General features: G+C 50.0%; 4 protein-coding genes across 13 annotated transcripts in view; all 4 read right to left on the bottom strand.

Moving 5' to 3' along the window:
• Positions 1–17: 17 nt before the first annotated feature.
• On the bottom strand, positions 18–2,585 carry LOC120898392 (G protein-activated inward rectifier potassium channel 3-like). The gene is made up of 5 exons (XM_040304205.1): positions 2,189–2,585; positions 2,011–2,126; positions 1,794–1,949; positions 962–1,732; positions 18–898 (listed from the first exon to the last, which is right to left on the bottom strand). The coding sequence occupies exons 1-5, from the start codon at positions 2,368–2,370 to the stop codon at positions 765–767; spliced, it is 1,359 nt and encodes a 452-aa protein (XP_040160139.1). The 5' UTR covers positions 2,371–2,585; the 3' UTR covers positions 18–764.
• A 124-nt stretch (positions 2,586–2,709) lies between these two features.
• On the bottom strand, positions 2,710–6,774 carry LOC120898389 (G protein-activated inward rectifier potassium channel 3-like). Of its 2 annotated transcripts, none has more exons than XM_040304193.1 (5): positions 5,950–6,774; positions 4,730–4,848; positions 4,509–4,664; positions 3,628–4,413; positions 2,710–3,279 (listed from the first exon to the last, which is right to left on the bottom strand). In XM_040304193.1, exons 1-5 carry the CDS (start codon positions 6,162–6,164, stop codon positions 2,909–2,911), a joined length of 1,647 nt encoding a protein of 548 aa, XP_040160127.1. In that variant the 5' UTR covers positions 6,165–6,774; the 3' UTR covers positions 2,710–2,908. The 2 variants fall into 2 exon arrangements, with proteins under 2 accessions (XP_040160127.1, XP_040160128.1); XM_040304194.1 differs by lacking the exon at positions 5,950–6,774 and adding an exon at positions 4,918–5,913.
• Positions 6,775–7,380: 606 nt separating this feature from the next.
• Positions 7,381–13,220, bottom strand: LOC120898391 (G protein-activated inward rectifier potassium channel 3-like). Of its 3 annotated transcripts, XR_005738659.1 has the most exons (6): positions 10,450–10,958; positions 9,485–9,603; positions 9,260–9,415; positions 8,411–9,193; positions 8,076–8,307; positions 7,879–7,995 (listed from the first exon to the last, which is right to left on the bottom strand). XR_005738659.1 is itself a non-coding variant. In XM_040304204.1 (5 exons), the coding sequence occupies exons 1-5, from the start codon at positions 13,191–13,193 to the stop codon at positions 7,724–7,726; spliced, it is 1,518 nt and encodes a 505-aa protein (XP_040160138.1). In that variant the 5' UTR covers positions 13,194–13,220; the 3' UTR covers positions 7,381–7,723. The 3 variants fall into 3 exon arrangements, 2 of the variants coding, with proteins under 2 accessions (XP_040160138.1, XP_040160137.1); XM_040304204.1 differs by lacking the exons at positions 8,076–8,307; positions 10,450–10,958 and adding an exon at positions 13,006–13,220 and having other exon boundaries at positions 7,381–7,995; XM_040304203.1 differs by lacking the exon at positions 8,076–8,307 and having other exon boundaries at positions 7,381–7,995.
• Positions 13,221–13,280: 60 nt separating this feature from the next.
• The window catches only part of LOC120898387 (G protein-activated inward rectifier potassium channel 3-like), a 68,586-nt gene continuing 63,536 nt past the window's right edge, over positions 13,281–18,330 (bottom strand). For 4 of the 7 annotated variants that reach the window (XM_040304186.1, XM_040304190.1, XM_040304189.1 and 1 more), the window contains 8 exons: positions 18,179–18,320; positions 18,027–18,110; positions 17,677–17,951; positions 17,410–17,599; positions 17,216–17,340; positions 17,041–17,149; positions 16,679–16,976; positions 13,281–13,951 (listed from right to left, as the gene is read on the bottom strand). In XM_040304186.1, coding sequence (XP_040160120.1) covers positions 16,705–16,976; positions 17,041–17,149; positions 17,216–17,340; positions 17,410–17,599; positions 17,677–17,951; positions 18,027–18,110; positions 18,179–18,320 — 1,197 coding nt within the window. In that variant the 3' untranslated portion in view covers positions 13,281–13,951; positions 16,679–16,704. The remainder of the gene's footprint in view (positions 13,952–16,678; positions 16,977–17,040; positions 17,150–17,215; positions 17,341–17,409; positions 17,600–17,676; positions 17,952–18,026; positions 18,111–18,178; positions 18,321–18,330) is intronic. The other 3 variants (XR_005738657.1, XR_005738658.1, XM_040304187.1) reach the window with 3 other exon arrangements.

Below are 18,330 nucleotides of genomic sequence, written 5' to 3'. Positions count from 1 at the left end.
AGCGGTCTGCATTCTGCGCCCATTCGATTGAGGCAGCACGGATTCTGTGCGAACCCCATGTTCGTGCCCGCTCTGCACGCGCTTCTGTCTGTCTGTGTGTGTGTGTGTGCGTTTATACGGATATGTATTGTATTTATGTAGTTATCTATAATTGATGGTGCAGATGATTACAGAGATTCGCATTCGATTGGAATTGGCTACCGCTACCGATCTCTGTGCTCTGATCGTTTGCAAGCGATCATTAAGCATCGCGGGCACTCCAATTGTATTCGTCTCGCGTTTCGACGTTTCTGGCCGTGTAGCCAGGCCTGCATCAGTCCCAACCTCCCCCCTCCCGCTACATTGTCACGATTTGTTTGCGCCGGAAGAAATGACATGCCATGCCGTCGGGGGGCCACCGCTCGCGGGCTGCTAATGGGCAGGTCCTGGGTCCGCGCTTCGTGCACGCTGCCGTCCCGCCGGCAAGGATCTTCCCGATCTTCGCTTCCGCTTAATTATGCACTCTTTGACCTCCGTATAATTGCCCACTGAGGTTCCCACTCTCCTTTTTTTTCTAAATAAAAGCGACTGCCCGTCTTCTTCTTCTTCCCCGTCTTCTTGCGGAGTCATTTTCACTTGTGCACTTCAGGACTCGATCGACATTGTAGCGGTGCATTTGGGCAGAATTACACTGTTGAAAACACGTTTATTGTCTCGTACAATCATACAAATGATATTTAATCACGGCGGCGACTGATCGATTTGACCCGAAGTTGCGCTCGCGGTTACAGCTCGGTTGATGAGCGCGATCGCCGTCGGTCAAACACGGGAAACAGAAACTGGGGATTGATTCGTTCGCTCTCCAGCGCCACATGGGACAGTCGCAGCTCGTCTCCTACCAAAGGATCACAGGACCGACCTGCAAGATGAATCATTGGCTCATAATTCCTTTTCCTCCTTCACGCTCTCCCGCTAATCTCACCTCTAAGTGGAAGTTTGAAGCACTCCTTCAGCTGCTTGGCCGAACAGCGCGGTGTCTCTAGCGCAACCGTCTCGTTGAACTTGGAGAAATCAATTTCATAGCTCTCAATGTCCGCATTGTACACCAGCACCTGCTCGAACCGATGGCCCCACAGGATTTCCGTGTTGACGTAGCTCGTCCTTGCCTGCGTCGTTTGTCCCGTCGACTCGACCGTACCCTCGAGCACGACCACTATCTCGAACCGCTCGAGCAGCACATCCTCGGCAGAATAGCCATACAGCGGTGACTTCTCGTCGATCCGGTGTACCACGATCTGCGGCCAGAGGAAAAACACATCCGACGAGCAGTCGTCCGACGTCAGCTCCAGCTCGGTCCGGTACTGGGGCATCACTTCCCGCTCGCCCGTCACCTTCGCCCGTATCAGCTGAGCCCGCACGTTCGCTCCGATGATGTGGCTCTTGCGCATGTCACCGATGCGAAACATCAGGCACAGCTCACCGTCCCGCTGCGAAATGACGGCCTGCTTCGAGAAGAGCAGCGTCTGGGCGCGTCCCTTCGAGCGCGTCATCTTGGCAAAGACGATGCCCGCCAGGAAGGCTTGCACCATCACACCGTGCACGGACTGGAGCGTCATCACGAACACCGCCTCTGGACACTCCTCCTCCATGGCGCGCGATCCGTACCCGATCGTGTGCTGCGTTTCGAGCGAAAACAGAAAGCACGACGTGAACGAGTAGATGTTCGAAATGCATGGCGTCCAGTTGTTGTCTCCTGTCAGTTGAGGACACATCATTAGAATAATTTTGAGGGGCAGAACAGACTTTGGGCTTACCTTGCAACGGTGGCAAGTGATTCTCATCCAGATCGCCGTGCGTGTACGAGATCAACCAGTACAGCCCGCCAAACAGGACCCACGAGCTGACGAACCCGAGCGCAAACACCAACAAAGTCCAACGCCACTGTGCATCGACCAGTGTGGTGAAAATGTCTGCAAACAATCATCAAATAGACTCAAATCAAGTTCAAACTCTCGTGCCCCATTGTCTTACCTTGTAGAAAGCGTAATCGTTGGTGCGGGACCTTCGTAGCACTCACGTTGCAGTATCCGTTTTTGAAGACTGCTCGCTTGCGGGGTTTTTTGTACCCTGGTCGGAAGTGTGGTGGTCTGCAAAATGAAATAAAAATCCAATAAAACACTCCATCCCGCACTAGAGCGAGCATACTAACCTTCTTCCCGAAGAGCGCATCGAGTCGAACCGAAACGGAGATCTGGGCGAACTGCTCGAATCGGGCGTTAAGATAGATGGACTGTACTTATCATTTAACGGTTTTGGAGAACGATCCTCCAGCGTAAGCAACACACCTGACTCAACATCTTCCGGCAGTTTCAGCTTGCCAAAATCACGCATAATTCACGACCGCTTTCTAACAGAATACAAACCCAACTAGCCTCCAGGGCACTCTAAATCTTACCAAAGGCGCTCTACTCTACCGTCAGAGAACCACGTGCATTGGATTAGCGTTGTTTGGGGAAGCATCATCTTCTCAAGGTGGACGATAACGCGGCGCGATGTGATGATCACGCCCGAATGCGAGCCCCTCATCTAGCTCTTCCAGCAACTTATCAATCACCGTCGCTCCACTGATAAGCACACAGAACACATCGAGTGGACTAAATATTTATCTTTACTTTCCTCGCCGGTTCGGTCGCAGTGCATCTGAATTGTGTGATCAAATGTGAGGGTCTCTTGCAGTGATAAATAAAAGAGTAATTTTATTTCATCTCCCATTTGCAAGCTGGAATTCGTACACTAAAGCTAACTGGTTCAACCGGCTACTACTACACACTTAAACGTAAGTACACTGCAAACCCGCCACACTCCAGCCGGCAAAGAGCCACATCGAACCTAAAACCAGATCTTTGTAACGCACGAACACCTCCAGCACTTATGCTCCACCTCCGCCAGCTGTGAACCGTTCGTTGATATTCTGCACCGTCACACTGTTCACGATCGGATCATCGTCCGACACTCGCCGTGGACTGCCGGCACCGTCCTCCTTGGGCGTTATCTTTAGCCGCGGATTCGGGGGACGGTCGAACAAGTTCCACAGATTGTTCTGCAGCGCGACGTACGATTTCCTTCGCCGCGGAACGCCCTGTATCGTGAGGTAGCGCGTGGGATAGAGATGATCTGTGCCACCGCCGACGCCCGCTTCATCCGCGAGATGGTACTGGCTGAGCGTGTTCACTATCGTGCTGTAGTGATCCTTCCAACGGCGCTCGAGCTGCGTCTTCGTGGACATATTATCGCCAACATCTGCACGGAAAAGTGAACGCATTAGGTCGCGCTTCGGTGCTACGGGGATGATCGTACGGTTGCCTTCTGTTGCTGAGTGTATTCAACTTCGACGCTTCAACTGCTGGAATGGAATGGCCGGGCTGCTTCGTATGTACATTGGACGGATGTGATAGATGTGGGGACGGACACACGGACATAAACTCCTACGAGAGGATACTACGATACTATGGCGATGAGAGTAATTGGTGAGTGGGTGTGTGTGTATGTGTTGGTCTTCTCCACAACAATGCACGTGTGTTCCCGCTGTTCGTGAGCAGATATGTACAGCTTACAGCGAAACACAATCGGTGATCGCGCTATCCTTACCGGTCGGTGGGCGATAGTCGTCCTGCGCTCGGTAAAACTCGGCCAGCTCCCGGGCCGAACAGAGCGGTGTGTCAACCTGTAGCGTCGAGTCAAACTTGCTGTAGTTGATTTCATATCCCTGCTGCTCTCTGTTATAGCACACCACCGGCTCGAACCGATGGCCCCACAGAATTTCCGTGTTGACGTAGCTCGACCGCGCCTGTGTCGATTGGCCCGTCGACTCCACCGTACCCTCCAGAATGACGACGACCTCGAACCGCTCGCGCAGCATATCCGACGCGGACATGTTGTACAGCGCGGAGTTCTTATCGATCCGATGCACCACAATCTGGGGCCAGATGAAGAACAGCTCCGACGAGCTGCCGTCCGAGCCCACGTCCAGCTCGTGCTGATACTGGGCCATCGTTTCTCCCTCGCGCGTCGTCTTCGTTCTTATCAGCTGCGCTCGCACGGACGCACCGATAATGTGACTCTTGCGCATATCCCCCACGCGGAACATCAGGCACAGCTCACCATCGCGCTGGCAGACGACGGCATTTTTCGAAAACAGCAGCGTCTGGCTGCGCTGCTTCGGACGCGTCATCTTCGCGAACACTATGCCAACCATGAACGCCTGTATCATGAGACCGTAGATCGACTGGAAGCACATTACGAAGATGGCTTCCGGACACTCCTCCGTCGTAGTGCGCACACCGTACCCGATCGTGTGCTGCGTCTCGATCGAAAACAGGAACGCCGACGTGAACGAGTAGATGTTGTACACGCACGGGATCCATCCGATTTCAGCTACGAAAGGGAGAAAACACACACACCGATAAAGCACGTGCCGGTTCGATAACGGACCATATTGCTGCCGTCTGCCAATCGCAGCCGCTACTTACACTGGTTATCGGGCAGATGTAACTCCTCAAGGTCACCGTGCGTGTACGAAATCAGCCACCAGATGACGGCGAAGAACAGCCACGACCCGACAAAGCTGAACGCAAACACGAGCAACGTCCAACGCCACTGCGCATCGACCAGCGTGGTGAAGATGTCTGCGAAAGATCAACACCCGTATTACTTCTCGCCTACTATGAAACGATTCAACTCTGGATCTTACCCTGCAAAAAGCGCAAATGTTGCCGGGGTGGTCGCGATAGCACCACATTGCAGTCTCCGTTCTTCAAGATGGCGCGCTTGCGATACTTTCGATTCACTCCCGGGCGAAGTACACGGTTCCTGAAACGAAGCATTCCCATGGTTACACGTGTTTTAGGGTTTATTTAATTGTGCTCTGTGAAGATGTACGTGCTAGAGTCTCTCCTTGCATCGATCGGTATGGTTTCGGAAGCAGGCCCCATGCCGGAACCTGTGTGTCTTAGACGCTCCGGCGCTTCTTCTTTCAAACGCAGCAAACAAACGACTGGCCCTGCGTACTGTTCCGGGTGAGTTCGGCTGACAAACCTCGTATCGTTATCACAATTTGGTGAGTAATCGATAATGTGAGGAGCTCGATAAGATTGCGAAAAGACGCTGGTGCTCGGTACTAAGGGTCGTCTATCACACCTGGTAGCGTCATTTTACAACAAAACAAAAATGAACGTTGCATTTCAAGCCGATACCACCGATGAGTCAATGTTTATCCAGTTTTGTAACACTCAAGACAGTGCTTACAAACACATTGAAACGCACCTCTAGAAGCTAAACAAAAACGTTCAAGACATGTATTCGAGCAGATTGATACGTGTCTAGAATTTCTTTACATCATAGCGACGCTCTCCGATATCGTGCTAATCCATCTAATTGCCAGCTAATCGGTGCTTGAGGCCACCCCAGAAGACACTGCAAAACCACATTTCGCATTGATTTGGCGACACAGAGCATTCCAATCAGTACCTGATGTTGCATGCTTATCTCTTGGTTGCGGTACTCTACCGGCAAAGGAGATAACGGCTTCCCGTTGGCGATGGTCATCCCAGACGGGACCGATAAACGATTAATCAACCGCCGTCTTGGTGGTCTAAAGAGTAGACCGCAACCAAACGGAATGTTTGCCCATCGGTCATCAAACACTGCGCCGGTCAAGACGTTTGCGGGAGCTGCAAATTGACACGTTTCTTATCACCTAACCGGTTGAACAGTACGGCAGGCAAACAAACATCAACTCTTTGGAGCACAGTCCCACAGAAAGACCGTCCATTAAGGAGCTGCTAATTCGACACAAACTTGGATAGCAATGTGTTTGCCGGTAGAATTAGACCATTGGGAAGTTCATAGCGCTATAAAACGGAAGTTATAATCATATACACCACGTGACCTCTTCCTGCGCAAAGCACTCACTTCATGGGATAGCACACCAGCGGTGTGTTTGGGGTCACTGGAGTGATGGGCGACGAGTATCCGAACTGCTCTCCGTATCCTCCCGGCGAATGTGGTGGGTCAAAGGGTCCAAGCTTCAGCATCGAACGGTCCCATCTTCCCGTTCCATCCGGTGCCAGCGACAGCGACTGCTGCTGCTGCTGTTGCTGCTGTTGTTGATCACTGTCGTAGTTCATCTTTCACCTGCACTGAAACCTTCACTAAAGAATCATCTGCTAATGCACTCACTCCAAAGCCACTGATTGCTTATTCGCTTCACGCCATACGCCAGGCAACACTTCCGACCATTTCTCAAACAACAAATGCTGCTAGACACGGGCTACGACCACCAATCGCTACACAACTCGTGAACGGAGATGTTACCCTGACCACCGGATGAACGATACTGAACGGTGGCGATCGTCAAAACCCTTCACACAGCCTACCACCCATCAATGGCGACCGCGAAAAGTGGCTCCCATTGTTACCGGACTGATTTACGATTCGCGCAGAGGAACGGACGGCGGGTGCCTTGCACGCACGAGCACATGCTTTTCTCACCTCAACGTCTATCACGTCCCCTGCTTCTCGTCCCATCGTCCCATATATAGGTGGATCTGGTTGCAACGTATCGATTCCATGCGCGGCCCTAGAGATAGCGCCAACGTTCGGCCACTCATCCTGCTTGAGGCGCAGCCTACTTTAACCGATTTCTTACATCATTTTTCTTACTTCTACGACGCAAAGGTGATGCTCTGATCGATAGTGTCAACAAGCGATAATCACACGCTCATACATCGATACAACACAATTTATCAACAATAAAATCATGCTAATTCAATCGGAAATGGCAATAAACATCGTTTGGTCTCAAAGGTCTTCGTTGATACCATCACTGCGGTAGGAGCGATAATTGCATCGGTCCATATCGATATGATCGATAATATCGACATTATCTCCGGGGGATTATTTTCTTCACTCATATCCAACAAAGCACGATTCAAAATAGCTCAGCAACAAGTATTTTTATATCCAGTAGAATCATGAGTAGGTAATTGGCTGATAACTGCAAACAAATTGAAAATCCACACTTCTCGCCAGCTGCTTCTAGAATGTATCGCTTTTTGAAAACAATACCTACAGATATCCAACAGAAATTCAAGTCTTATCAATTCTATCAATCTTGGTTACGTATTGCCCAAAACCAGATACAACTTGTGTCCATCTTCAAGCACTCGAAAGTTATTGCAATTAAAAGAAGCTCATCAATCGATCGAAATGATTGACTATCAGCAGCAAGAAAAGAGTTCTGATTGATGGATCATTTGTGGAGCAAGTACTCACTCTCACCGTTCATGACGTTATTAGGGTCAGTTTTCGGATGTGTTTAACCAAACAATCGTACAATCTCGATTAGCGTTGAATGAGTTCAATTTGTGAATTTATATCGTTTAATACAGGGAATGATTATTCTCACACTCATACACGGGGGCCTAGCGCACCCCTTCAACGGAATGAAACGTCTCGGAGGAGTATCGTTACGCGCCTAAGCCTATCATAAATATGCAGCAGATGATGATTACGCAAGATTCATAGGATGCAATCGTTAAAAACGGAACGGATCCCAACGAAGGTTAAACTACAACTACACTAAAAAACAAAACAAAAGCAACCAGTGGTAACTGAGCCGGAACCGTCGGCACACCCGGGACTAGTTGGACCGTTCCAAAGCGCGCACAGAACCTGTGTCGCATCGCTACGGACTCTCGATACGGATGGAGCTGGTCGATGAGGGCGAAACTGTGACCGACGGTGGATTGAAGAGATTGCGCAGATTGCTCTCCAGCTGCTGGTAGGACCGGGGCCTCCGGGGGACACCCTGGATTGTCAGGTAGCGCGCCTGGACTCCCACGGACGACTGGCGTTCGTCTTCTGCGTAGATCGAACTGAGCGTTCGGACGGTGTTGGTGTAATGCTGGTGCCAACGTCTTTCAAACATTGACTTTGTCGAGCCCACTTCAGACTGATCTGTGGACAGCGGAGGGAAAAATCCCGATCAATACCTCGATTCCGCAACCGCCGGAAGTGGCTCAAATATACCAACTTACATTACCGATATACAGTACGAGCGACTATAATGAGATATGGTGAGGAGATGAGATTCTTAGAGGCATGATCGATCGAGCACACAACAACAAAAGCACAAAGCAGGATGATGGGGATAACTACGCAACGTAAGCGCAAACTAACAAACCGTACAGTACAGCACACAACATACGCAAACGTTCAACAACGACAACAACCTCTACGCTGGCGTTTGAAGATGATGATGATCTTCGGCTACAAATAAAAGTACAGACAGACAGACACCGCCACATCAGTCATCACTACCGTCAACAGCCACCAACCGTAGCAGTGTTCGTAGCCCGCGCCACCGCCCTACCTTGGTTGCGATAGTCGTCCTGGTACTTGTAAAACTCGGCCAGCTCACGGGCCGAGCACAGCGGCGTATCGACGGAGTGCGTCTCGTTAAACTTGCTGTAGTTGATCTCGTACACCTGGTTCTCCTTGTTGTAGAACACGATCGGCTCGAACCGGTGACCCCACAGGATCTCCGTGTTGACGTAGCTCGACCGCGCCTGAGTCGATTGGCCCGTCGACTCCACCGTACCCTCCAGGATGACGACAATCTCGAACCGATCTTGTAGCAGATCCGACGCCGACATGTTGTAAAACGGAGATTCCGTATTGATCCGGTGCGTCACAATCTGCGGCCAGATGAAGAACAGATCCGAACCGCAATGATCCGCGCCCACTTCCAGCTCGTGCTGATACTGGGCCATCACTTCGCCCTCGCGGGACAGCTTCGTGCGGATGAGCTGCGCACGTATGTTTGCTCCAATGATGTGACTCTTGCGCATATCCCCCACGCGGAACATCAAACTCAGCTCACCGTCCCGCTGACAAACGACGGCATGCTTCGAGAAGAGTAGCGTCTGGGTGCGGTGCTTCGGACGGGTCATCTTCGCAAACACAAAGCCCACCATGAACGCCTGCATCATGACACCGTAGATCGACTGGAAGCACATGATGAAGATCGCTTCGGGACACTCTTCCGTCGTTGTTCGGTAACCGTATCCGATCGTCGTTTGCGTCTCGATCGAAAACAGAAAAGCGGATGTGTACGATTCGATGTTGAACACACAAGGCTTCCAGCCCGATTCCTCTGCAAAAACAAAGAAACACATTAGTATGACAAAGCATCTTGTCGTTTGCACCTTGCACCTGTTACCTTGATTTTTCGGTAAATGCATCTCCTCCAGATCGCCATGCGTGAACGCGATCAGCCACCAGATAGCTCCGAAAAACAGCCACGATCCGATGAAGCTGAACGCAAACACGAGCAACGTCCAGCGCCACTGCGCATCGACCAGCGTGGTGAAAATGTCTGCAAATCAAAACCATATCCTGTATCGTTCTTAGAGGACACAAAACATCGAACCTATCCGGCACTCACCTTGCAGAAAGCGTAGCCTTTGCCGGGAGACTTTCGAGAGGACAATGTTGCAGTCGCCATTCTTCAGAATCGCCCGTCGACGGTACTTTCGCGTCGTTCCCGGTCGTAATGCTCGACTCCTGGTTGAGACGGAAGGGAAGAAAGAAACGAGATGGTACTTCAAAACTTCGCTTGGCTAATCGTCGGTTGAGTAGGGTCAGCTGGCTTCCAACCTAAATTGGATGCGCGTGAGCGAATGATGGGCACGTGTCGCACGTAATGAAGCACATCCGAATGAGTGAGTTAAGTGCCCAATAATTGGCCCGATGTAGAATCCACCGTGCGCCAATATTTGCCTATCGTTAGCTCACTTTTTTGGCTAAATATTTAGAAATGTTTGTTCAAGATAAATATGTGTTCTTCTTAACGTCGGTGACGAGTTGACACAAACGATCGATACGAGATCTTTCTTAGTGATCTCACTAAAAAGGTAACTGTATGTAAAGGTTCTGGAATGTTCCATAACTCGCTAGTAGCTCACCGTTAGAACCCACTCTCAATGCGATATGGGAAAAATGAGCCATTAAAAAGACTGTATTCAAACAAGTTGCCCTGCTAGCCGAACAGCTTTGCGGCGGAATAAATCGCTCGAGTAATGGACAAATCATATTCGCTCCGAAACACGCAACGCACAAACGCCACTAGCACACACTTAGACAGACCCGAAGGCACCGGCAAACGGTTGTTGCTGTGACACAATCCGGCTGCAATTCACGAGACACTGGCACTCATTTAAAATTCAAATCATTACACCCGGCTACATTTCCGTTCCGGTAGAATGCCGCAGTTACATCGGGCCGTTCCATGATCTAGACCCGATTCTCAATCAATCCTCCTGTAAGACATAAAGTAAGGGTCTGACACACGATTTACAACCACATACACTGTCTTTATGTCTGGCTGCACTTGCCCTTTCCTCTACCAACCTTTTGCTAGTCGCCGACGGTGACTGCGGACAGTAAATGATCGGCGTGGTCGGTGTGATCGGTGTTTTGGGTGGATCCTGTCCGTCGATTATGATCGGCGGTATCTTGTCGAACGGTCCCAGCGGGAGCAGCTTGGCATCGTCTCGTGCTTCGGGCGATTCTGCATCCACCGGCACGGTAAAGTTTTTGCGCTGTCCGAAGCTCATTTTGGAGCGTCCTTAATCTCCCCAAGCTCCCAAATCCTCTAGTCCTGATCCGCTCGCTTACACACAGATTCAGATGCTATAGCACGGTACAGCAGAAGGCATCTCTTACTTCGCACAGTCACCACACACCAGCAGCAGCAGCAGCAGCAAGCCTCCTGCGCACTACTAAAACACCCACAGGTGATGGAATCGGCTACGAATCGATTTAATCGTACCGAGCGTGCGTTCAAGACTAATCTCGTGCGGGGTGCTTTCGTTCGACTGCGGTGACCGCGCGACCGCTCGCTAGCTTGTGCGATCGATTTCTGCCACCACTACCACTACTGCCACGGACAACTGCCGGTTACTAACACTCGATCGAACACTCGCCCCCCCCCCCCCCCTTTTGCTGCCGTTTGGCGGTCGCTCCTCCAACACTATCAGCGATTGTTCGCTGTCGTACACAGTCGGGTTTGCTCGACATTGCAAAGTCTTCTGAATACGTCATACACTCAGCACAATCAGTGACGTTCACTTCCATTGAGCAGCGGAAGGAGCCATAGTGGGTAGTGCTGCACCATTTTCCATTTTCAAACATAAACAAACAAACGTTTCGTTTTCGCTTCGTGCTAATCGACGATAAAAAGTTCGATCAAAACTCGATAAAGCATCGCTTATCTACAAATAGATGCCGTTGCAGGTATTCTCAAGAGTGTGGAAAGCAATCCCTTGAAGCCAAAGAGCACAGAGTGTTTGAGCCACTTCTTATCAGTACATGTTAAAGTTCTTTTCAACTGCTAGTTTGAGTATTATTTAATCCAGATTGCTCAAAGTGTACGGCATTTTTGACCCACATTGTCTATTTTCTGCGAGGCTTATAAGCCCTTTACACTCTCCCTGCAGCCCGCTAGCGAGACAATTCACGGACGATAAGAAACTGAAACCAACGCAAGTTAAAGACAAAACACATACGCACACATTCTTGTGCTGACTCATCCGACAAATGGTTGTTATCATTGCCCTCGTCGCTAGAAGCCATCCATCGGTGGACCGGGGCGACCGGCTCAAAACAGTTGTAATTGCAGTACCGGTCAGCTCAGGGACCTTCCCATCTGCTATCAATCGTCTTTCCGACTAATCGGACACCGATCTACCAAACAAAACCTGCAATAATTTGTGCAACGAGCTCACACGCGCACACACACACACACACCCGTGCTGACCCCTGGCTTTTGCAGTGGGTTCGTTCGCAGTTGGGTTACGTACTTGACAACTACTATGGCCGCGTATACCCTCTGCTAATAGCTCCAATTGAACACGCGCCATAAAACCCGGCGTAAACAGACGACGACGACACGGTTTTTGCGAGGGTTTTAGTGTTTCATGTGACATTATTTACCGTTCCGTCCGATCGTCTTCCGACGAAGGTGAATTGTCTTCGTTGCCATCGATTTATTGCTGCGCTGCGAATGTGATAAAAAGCTGCTTTTGATGCTACAGGGTTCCTGCTACACTTCCGAGGAAAGGGTGTGTGTATGTGTGTGGGTGCGTAAATTTTTGCGTCCAGTTAGTGTAGCGTTAAATGTCAACAAACAAAGCCGAACGCGACGAAGCTTATGCAAACAGGTCCATCGTCGTGCTTTTACACATTTCAAATGTAAACAAATGGAAAACCAAATGCTTTCGAATGATCGATTTGTTGATTCCGGAAGAGAACATGTAATGGAAGGGCTTTTCAACATTATTCAGGTGTAAATTGACCACAAAAATACTTCTCATCGATGATCCATTTTATTCGATCTGTTATTGTAGATCATACCTTAACTGTCCTCTGCTATGATGTTTTGAGTATGTGACTTCCTGGTAACTGAAGGTCGCTGTACAAATTGCTGGTTCGACGGACAATTCCTTGAAATCAATTATTTATTTTACATTATGCCCGGACCTCATAGCATCCTTGAAATGAGCACAACCATCCAATCAAATCTATCAATTCCATTGCCCCAAAGAAACCGCCCGAATCTTGCCCGCACTGGATTAGTCGAGCCGAACCGACCGATAAGCTTCAGCCATCACTCGAGCCGCATCCCAGCACGAGCCAAACATCATCGTCATTGTTTTGGTTGTCCGCCGCACCCAGATAGTGCCAGATTCGCAAGCCTCGCAGCTTCTGCTCCACAAATCAAAACAATAAACAACGAGGAAACAGATTCTACCCCGCGCGCGCGCACGCACACAGTCGCAGCCGTGTTATCGCCGGTGCGCTAGACGCGATGGCGGCCACTGACCACACGGCCCTCAGGCCGCACGATCACGCTTTATTAGATGCATTCACGTTGCTGATTAGTACAGAACAGTGGCTTCCACCTACCTTACGCTCTCCTGCCGGCTGAAGGCGCTTCCGTGTGTTGAAATGCGGGCCAGGCTCGGTACAACGGTCAGCGGAAGATTACTGATCACGCTGTCGAGCGAGTCCGGCTCCTCCTCGATCACACCCGGTCGCATGAAGATCCGATTGAGGGGCTTCTTCTCATCCAGCGTCTGACGTTCGGCAGCCATGCTTTAACCTGGGACTCACGACAGGACGACGCAAACGAAAGTAGAATATCAAACGCGCCTCTACGACTCACAGTTGCACTTAAGATGTTGTTTTGTTTTTCTCTTTATTAGATATTGGCTAAAGCACCCTTCGCGCAATCGGGCTCAAATCATTGGATTGATCGGGGTTCGATCGTGACCCACAACGCGACTAAGAATAATGGCCTAGCTTTCGGCCTATTATTTATTTACTAGCTATCTATCTTTCATTGCCCACACATTTTCACTATTCTTTCTCCAGCACAGCGCATCATACGCACATTATTCACTTGTTTGCTAACATAAACTTACTTAAAAACACAAAAATAAAACTGGAAAGTTGGTAAAAGATAAAATCAAACTCTGCCCGATAACAGCACCCGGCTGTCACGGTGCCGTCCGATCGTTTGCACAGAGGGGCAAGATAAATGGAACAGAAACTAATGCACACGCGATACGATCGCTCCGGTTCCGTTCCTCGGTGTCGTCTGGCCTGGCAAGAAGTGTGTCCCAGTCCTAGCAGTACCGCGCTCACCGTGTAGTTTGAGATTCCTGGCCCTGGAAGTGTGGCGTGGCCCTTAGTAGTAGATGCGGCGCTACACTACACTAACACCGCCATTAGCCGGTTGATCTTTCATTCGTGTCACGATTGGATTTTGTTTCTGCAACCACTGGCACTGGACGACGAACGGGCAGACGGAACTGAACGGGAGGATGTGGCACCGTGGCACTCGCGCACACTGCGGACAAGAGTAATTTTCAAATTAATTAAATTCAATTAAAACCCTTCCTCTTGCACTCCTTCCTGCTGGCGCACACGTATGGACACGAACACTGAGTCATTCATTCATTCTGATCACTCTCTCTCTCCCTTTACCCAAACATATACGATTATGACTGTTTAACACTGAACTTGAGGTAAGTAATTAACTGAACGATTGTTGGATTCTAAAATCTGTTCTCAGGATTTTAACTGCTCCAACATTCCCTAAACGAATGTGTGCATCTTCACTACCTGCTGCAGACGTACGCACTAAACCGCTTATTGATCTAATCTCCCGGCGGCGTATCTGGAGCAGTGTGCCTTTACCAAACTGACAGCACCAACTGAATGTCTCCATAGCGCTCGGTCGCTAAAACACTGACCATGCACCCCCATCGATGACACGCTGCGCGGACGCCACGAGAGCCATGGATGCTGCGGATGGTGTGGCAAGGAAGATCAACTAATTTAGACCACATCCAATTGTTGTCACCGAGATATGCGAATTGCGCGGCGAGGGCAGGGCTAGAGGCGAACCGGGTTATGCTGTCTACCTGCTATCCCTCTCTGACTACTGCCTAACCCCCCGCGCTAGCACGATGTGCTACAGTTTAGAGCGATCATCAGGTTTCGCGCCTCTTGTCACGATCTTTCGACCATTCCGCCCCTCAGGCCGCCATCAGACTGTGACTTTTATTCCAGATCTTACGCTATGATTTAATTAAATTGTCATCGATGAACCCGAGCTCTTGACCACAAAATCATATCGCCAATCGACACCGCAAGCTAAGCCTGAGCGGTTAGAGCGGTGCTGACGCTTCCGCGGCTCGAAGGGTTAATTCCTCACCACCAACGACTACCCGACCGAAGGCAAATGTCAATCGAATTGTCTAGTTTAAATCCATCCGGATAGTCGTTGGGCCGCCTCAATAACGCATGCGAGCAACGGTTTCTTCCCTCCCTAAACCAATGTCACGCGGTCAAGTACGCCCTGGCACTGACACTTTGGACCGTGCCATTGGCTACCGGCTGTGCATAATAGTTTCTTCTTCTTTGAGCTGAAGAAAAGAGCATTCCACAGCGCTTCACAAACCGTGGGGAGGAAGAGCTCGTCTGTGAGCGACGTTTTACCTAGACCTTCAACGATGATTGAATAATATGAGCGACTTCCGCCGCACCGTACCGTACCCGGTGTCACAGTGGACAATCTAATCCAGCATTCTAGATAACTGTGTGTTTCTCGCTCGCAATGGGAAGTAGAGGGGTGTGTATGTGTAAGTGTGTGTTTGGGTTGAAACAAGTAGATCAGGCGTGTGCTTCCCCTCCACGAAAAAAGCGAATCCACGCTTTCAGTGGCCGGTTGAATGAAGCCGTTATTTCGAAGCGAAACGATTGCAAACAAATGAGATCTGATTTGTTATGATGCGTCATGGCATGGTGTGGGATACATGGCTGCGGTTAGCTCAATGAATCTTTCCCCACTTTTAAGACGCATGTGCCTTTCAGAAGTATTCTGAAACGACGGGGGTATGGTAATACACGAGACGATTATAATTATTCCAAGTTTTAATGCATTGCGTAACACAAACAGTCTGCGATGCGAATCCAAATGACATAAATTACACCTTGGAGTTGTCATCGTGCACGAGCCGCCTTCTCATACGGCATGTGGCGTGTGTACGTCGTGTATTGGCACGTTCCTAGCGGGAGTCTCTCACACAAGGAAACATCCCTATGAAGGTCATTGCTGACACCAGGAAGGAAAACAGCTCCACCCTTGCCCTAATACAAGGCCGCAACATAACGCATTTCCCAATTACTGGAGAAAAATTTATCGCCCTGCCCTGATACCATTTTATGCCCGATGGCTCAAACTTTCACACACATAACCACGCGACCAATGTCAATTACCCAGTTCCTGCCCGGTATGCAAATTACCGTACCGCGCAAAGCGCTCATCCATAATAGACCTCGCCAAACACATGTTTCTTTCAATTGTTCGCTCGTTTGGCAATAGACCGACACGGCGAAAGAGGCGAAAACAGCAACACAACACAGCGGTGTGCGGCTCGTGCTGCCGCCGAATTTCAAGCACATCCGATGCGCGCTAATTAGTGTCGTACTTTATGAGCCCTGCTCGCCGCTCATTAGGGCTTTATTTAAAATGCGCAAACACGTTCGCAATCATTGACGGCTGTCCTCCCGGCGCAACCGTGACCAAGTTCATTCACTGTCGGGCTTGTCCGCCCCCTCCCGTACGCATACGAATAGAACACGTGCATGCCCAAAACGCAGGTGTGTTAGTCTTGCCTTTTAGCGATGAATAAAGTAAATTATTCTTTGCAGCTTCAACAGCCGTCATGTGCATCCTGTCCCCAAAAATGGACAGAATTAGAGTTAGAATGAAACTAGTTCCTCGTTCCCGGTTTAGCATCCCTCCACACCCATCGCGCTACTCTCCCAGCGTCTGTCATTCGGCCAACAATAACAGCACTTGACATTGGAGTCGCAGTGCGAAATGAGATCAGTATCATAGCAGCGGCAGCAGCAACGTCCATCGCTCACCCGTGATGGACCGTGACGGATTAACGCCCTCGTGCTAATAGGAACAATACAGTCTACACATCCCATCCACGCACACAACCAGCGTCATCCATACGCACACACACAGCGGAGGAAATACTCTGCCCACTATGCGACTTACCCCGCTCTGACGCGACGACTTTGGTACTAGCAGAGGGAATCCATCGACGGCTCCTTGATAGACAGCTTGCGAAAGTTCTTCTTGCGCTCGCTTCCGGGTGATACCGTCGGGGCGCCACCACCAGATGTGATAATGGCGGGCGGGAGTGCCATCGTGTCACCGGCCGCACCGTTCGTTTGCTCGTTGGTGTTCGCGTACACTGGCGTGAAGCGAAGGTAGCCGTTGCTGAGCGAGTTCTTGCGGGACGACACTTCCACCGACGATGTGTCGGATTCATCGGTATCAGAAGACGCTTCTGCTGAGGGGAACGGATGGGGTGTATGTTGAGTTTGAGCACTCACTAACTTGCTCATCGTACTCACCTGTTACTCCATTCTGTTTGTTTAATTCCTTTTTCACTTCTCGCAGCTGACGAGCACTGCACAGAGGAGTATCCACTTCGTACGTGTTGTTGAACGTCGTGTAATCAACCTTAAAACAGTTTCAAATTTTAGTATTTATGAAAATCCTTCCTTTCGCTCTTTGAATAGTTCTCACCTCATATTCTCCTGTTTCCCGTTTGAACGTTACCACCGACTCGAAACGATGTCCCCATAAAATCTCGGACGGTAGATAGCTGCTGCGTGCTTGCGTAGTCATACCGGTCGATTCCACCACACCCTCTGTAAGTGATACATCGTAAGTCCATTTTAAGGAGCTGAATTGGAACCCATCGTTCTAAACACACTCACCCAACATGACAACGATCTCGAAACGTTCCTTCAGCATATCCTGAGCGGACAACCCGTACAGTGGGCTATCCCGATCGATCTTGTGCACCACGATCGTCGGCCAAATAAACATTAGCCGATCGTCGCCCCCATCACAGCTGACCTCCATGTTTTGCTGGTAAAATGGAAGAACTTCTCCCTCTTTTGTGACCTGCATGGGAAACCGAAAAGATACACACTAGTAGTACATATGTCTCGGAAAGAAAGTTCGCCACTTCCACGTTATACCTTCCGACGAATGATTTGAGCCGTCACGTGCGCTTCAATAATGTGGCTCTTTCGCATGTCGCCAACACGAAACAGCAGGCATGGCATACCGTCCCGATGGCAGATGACAGCGTTCTTGGAAAATAGCAACGTTTGGGCACGCTTTTTCGGCCGGGACAACTTTGCAAACACGATGCCGACCATAAATGCTTGGATGAAGACGCCGGTAATGCTTTGCAGGGCGAGAATGAAGATGCCTTCCGGACACTCCTCGGTGATGTACCGATTGCCGTAGCCTGTAATTGAAGCGCCAGGGCAATGTCTTAGAACGGAACGGGCTTACAGGGGACTTCAATTCGTCCAGCACTTACCTATCGTATGCTGTGTCTCGAGCGAAAACAGGAAGGCAGACGTGAAGCCATAAATGTACGTTACACACGGTTTGTGACTTTCATCTGAGGAACAGAAATCGAGGATCAAATGTGACAAATTACTTTAAAATGGCGCACTGTGCGTATCTTACCGCCCACCGCTTGAATGTCTCCATGGCTCAGGGCGATCAGGTACCAAATAGCTGCGAACCCTAACCAGCTCAGTATGAACGAGCAGGCAAATACAAACAGCGTCCATCTCCACTGAATATCGACCAGAGTGGTAAAAATGTCCTGCGAGAAA

This window comes from Anopheles arabiensis, chromosome 2, assembly GCF_016920715.1.
Source record: "Anopheles arabiensis isolate DONGOLA chromosome 2, AaraD3, whole genome shotgun sequence".
Classification (NCBI taxonomy): Eukaryota; Metazoa; Arthropoda; class Insecta; order Diptera; family Culicidae; genus Anopheles; species Anopheles arabiensis.
The sequence above is the reverse complement of the archived record's forward strand: the minus strand, read 5'-3'. Positions and strand labels throughout refer to the sequence as shown.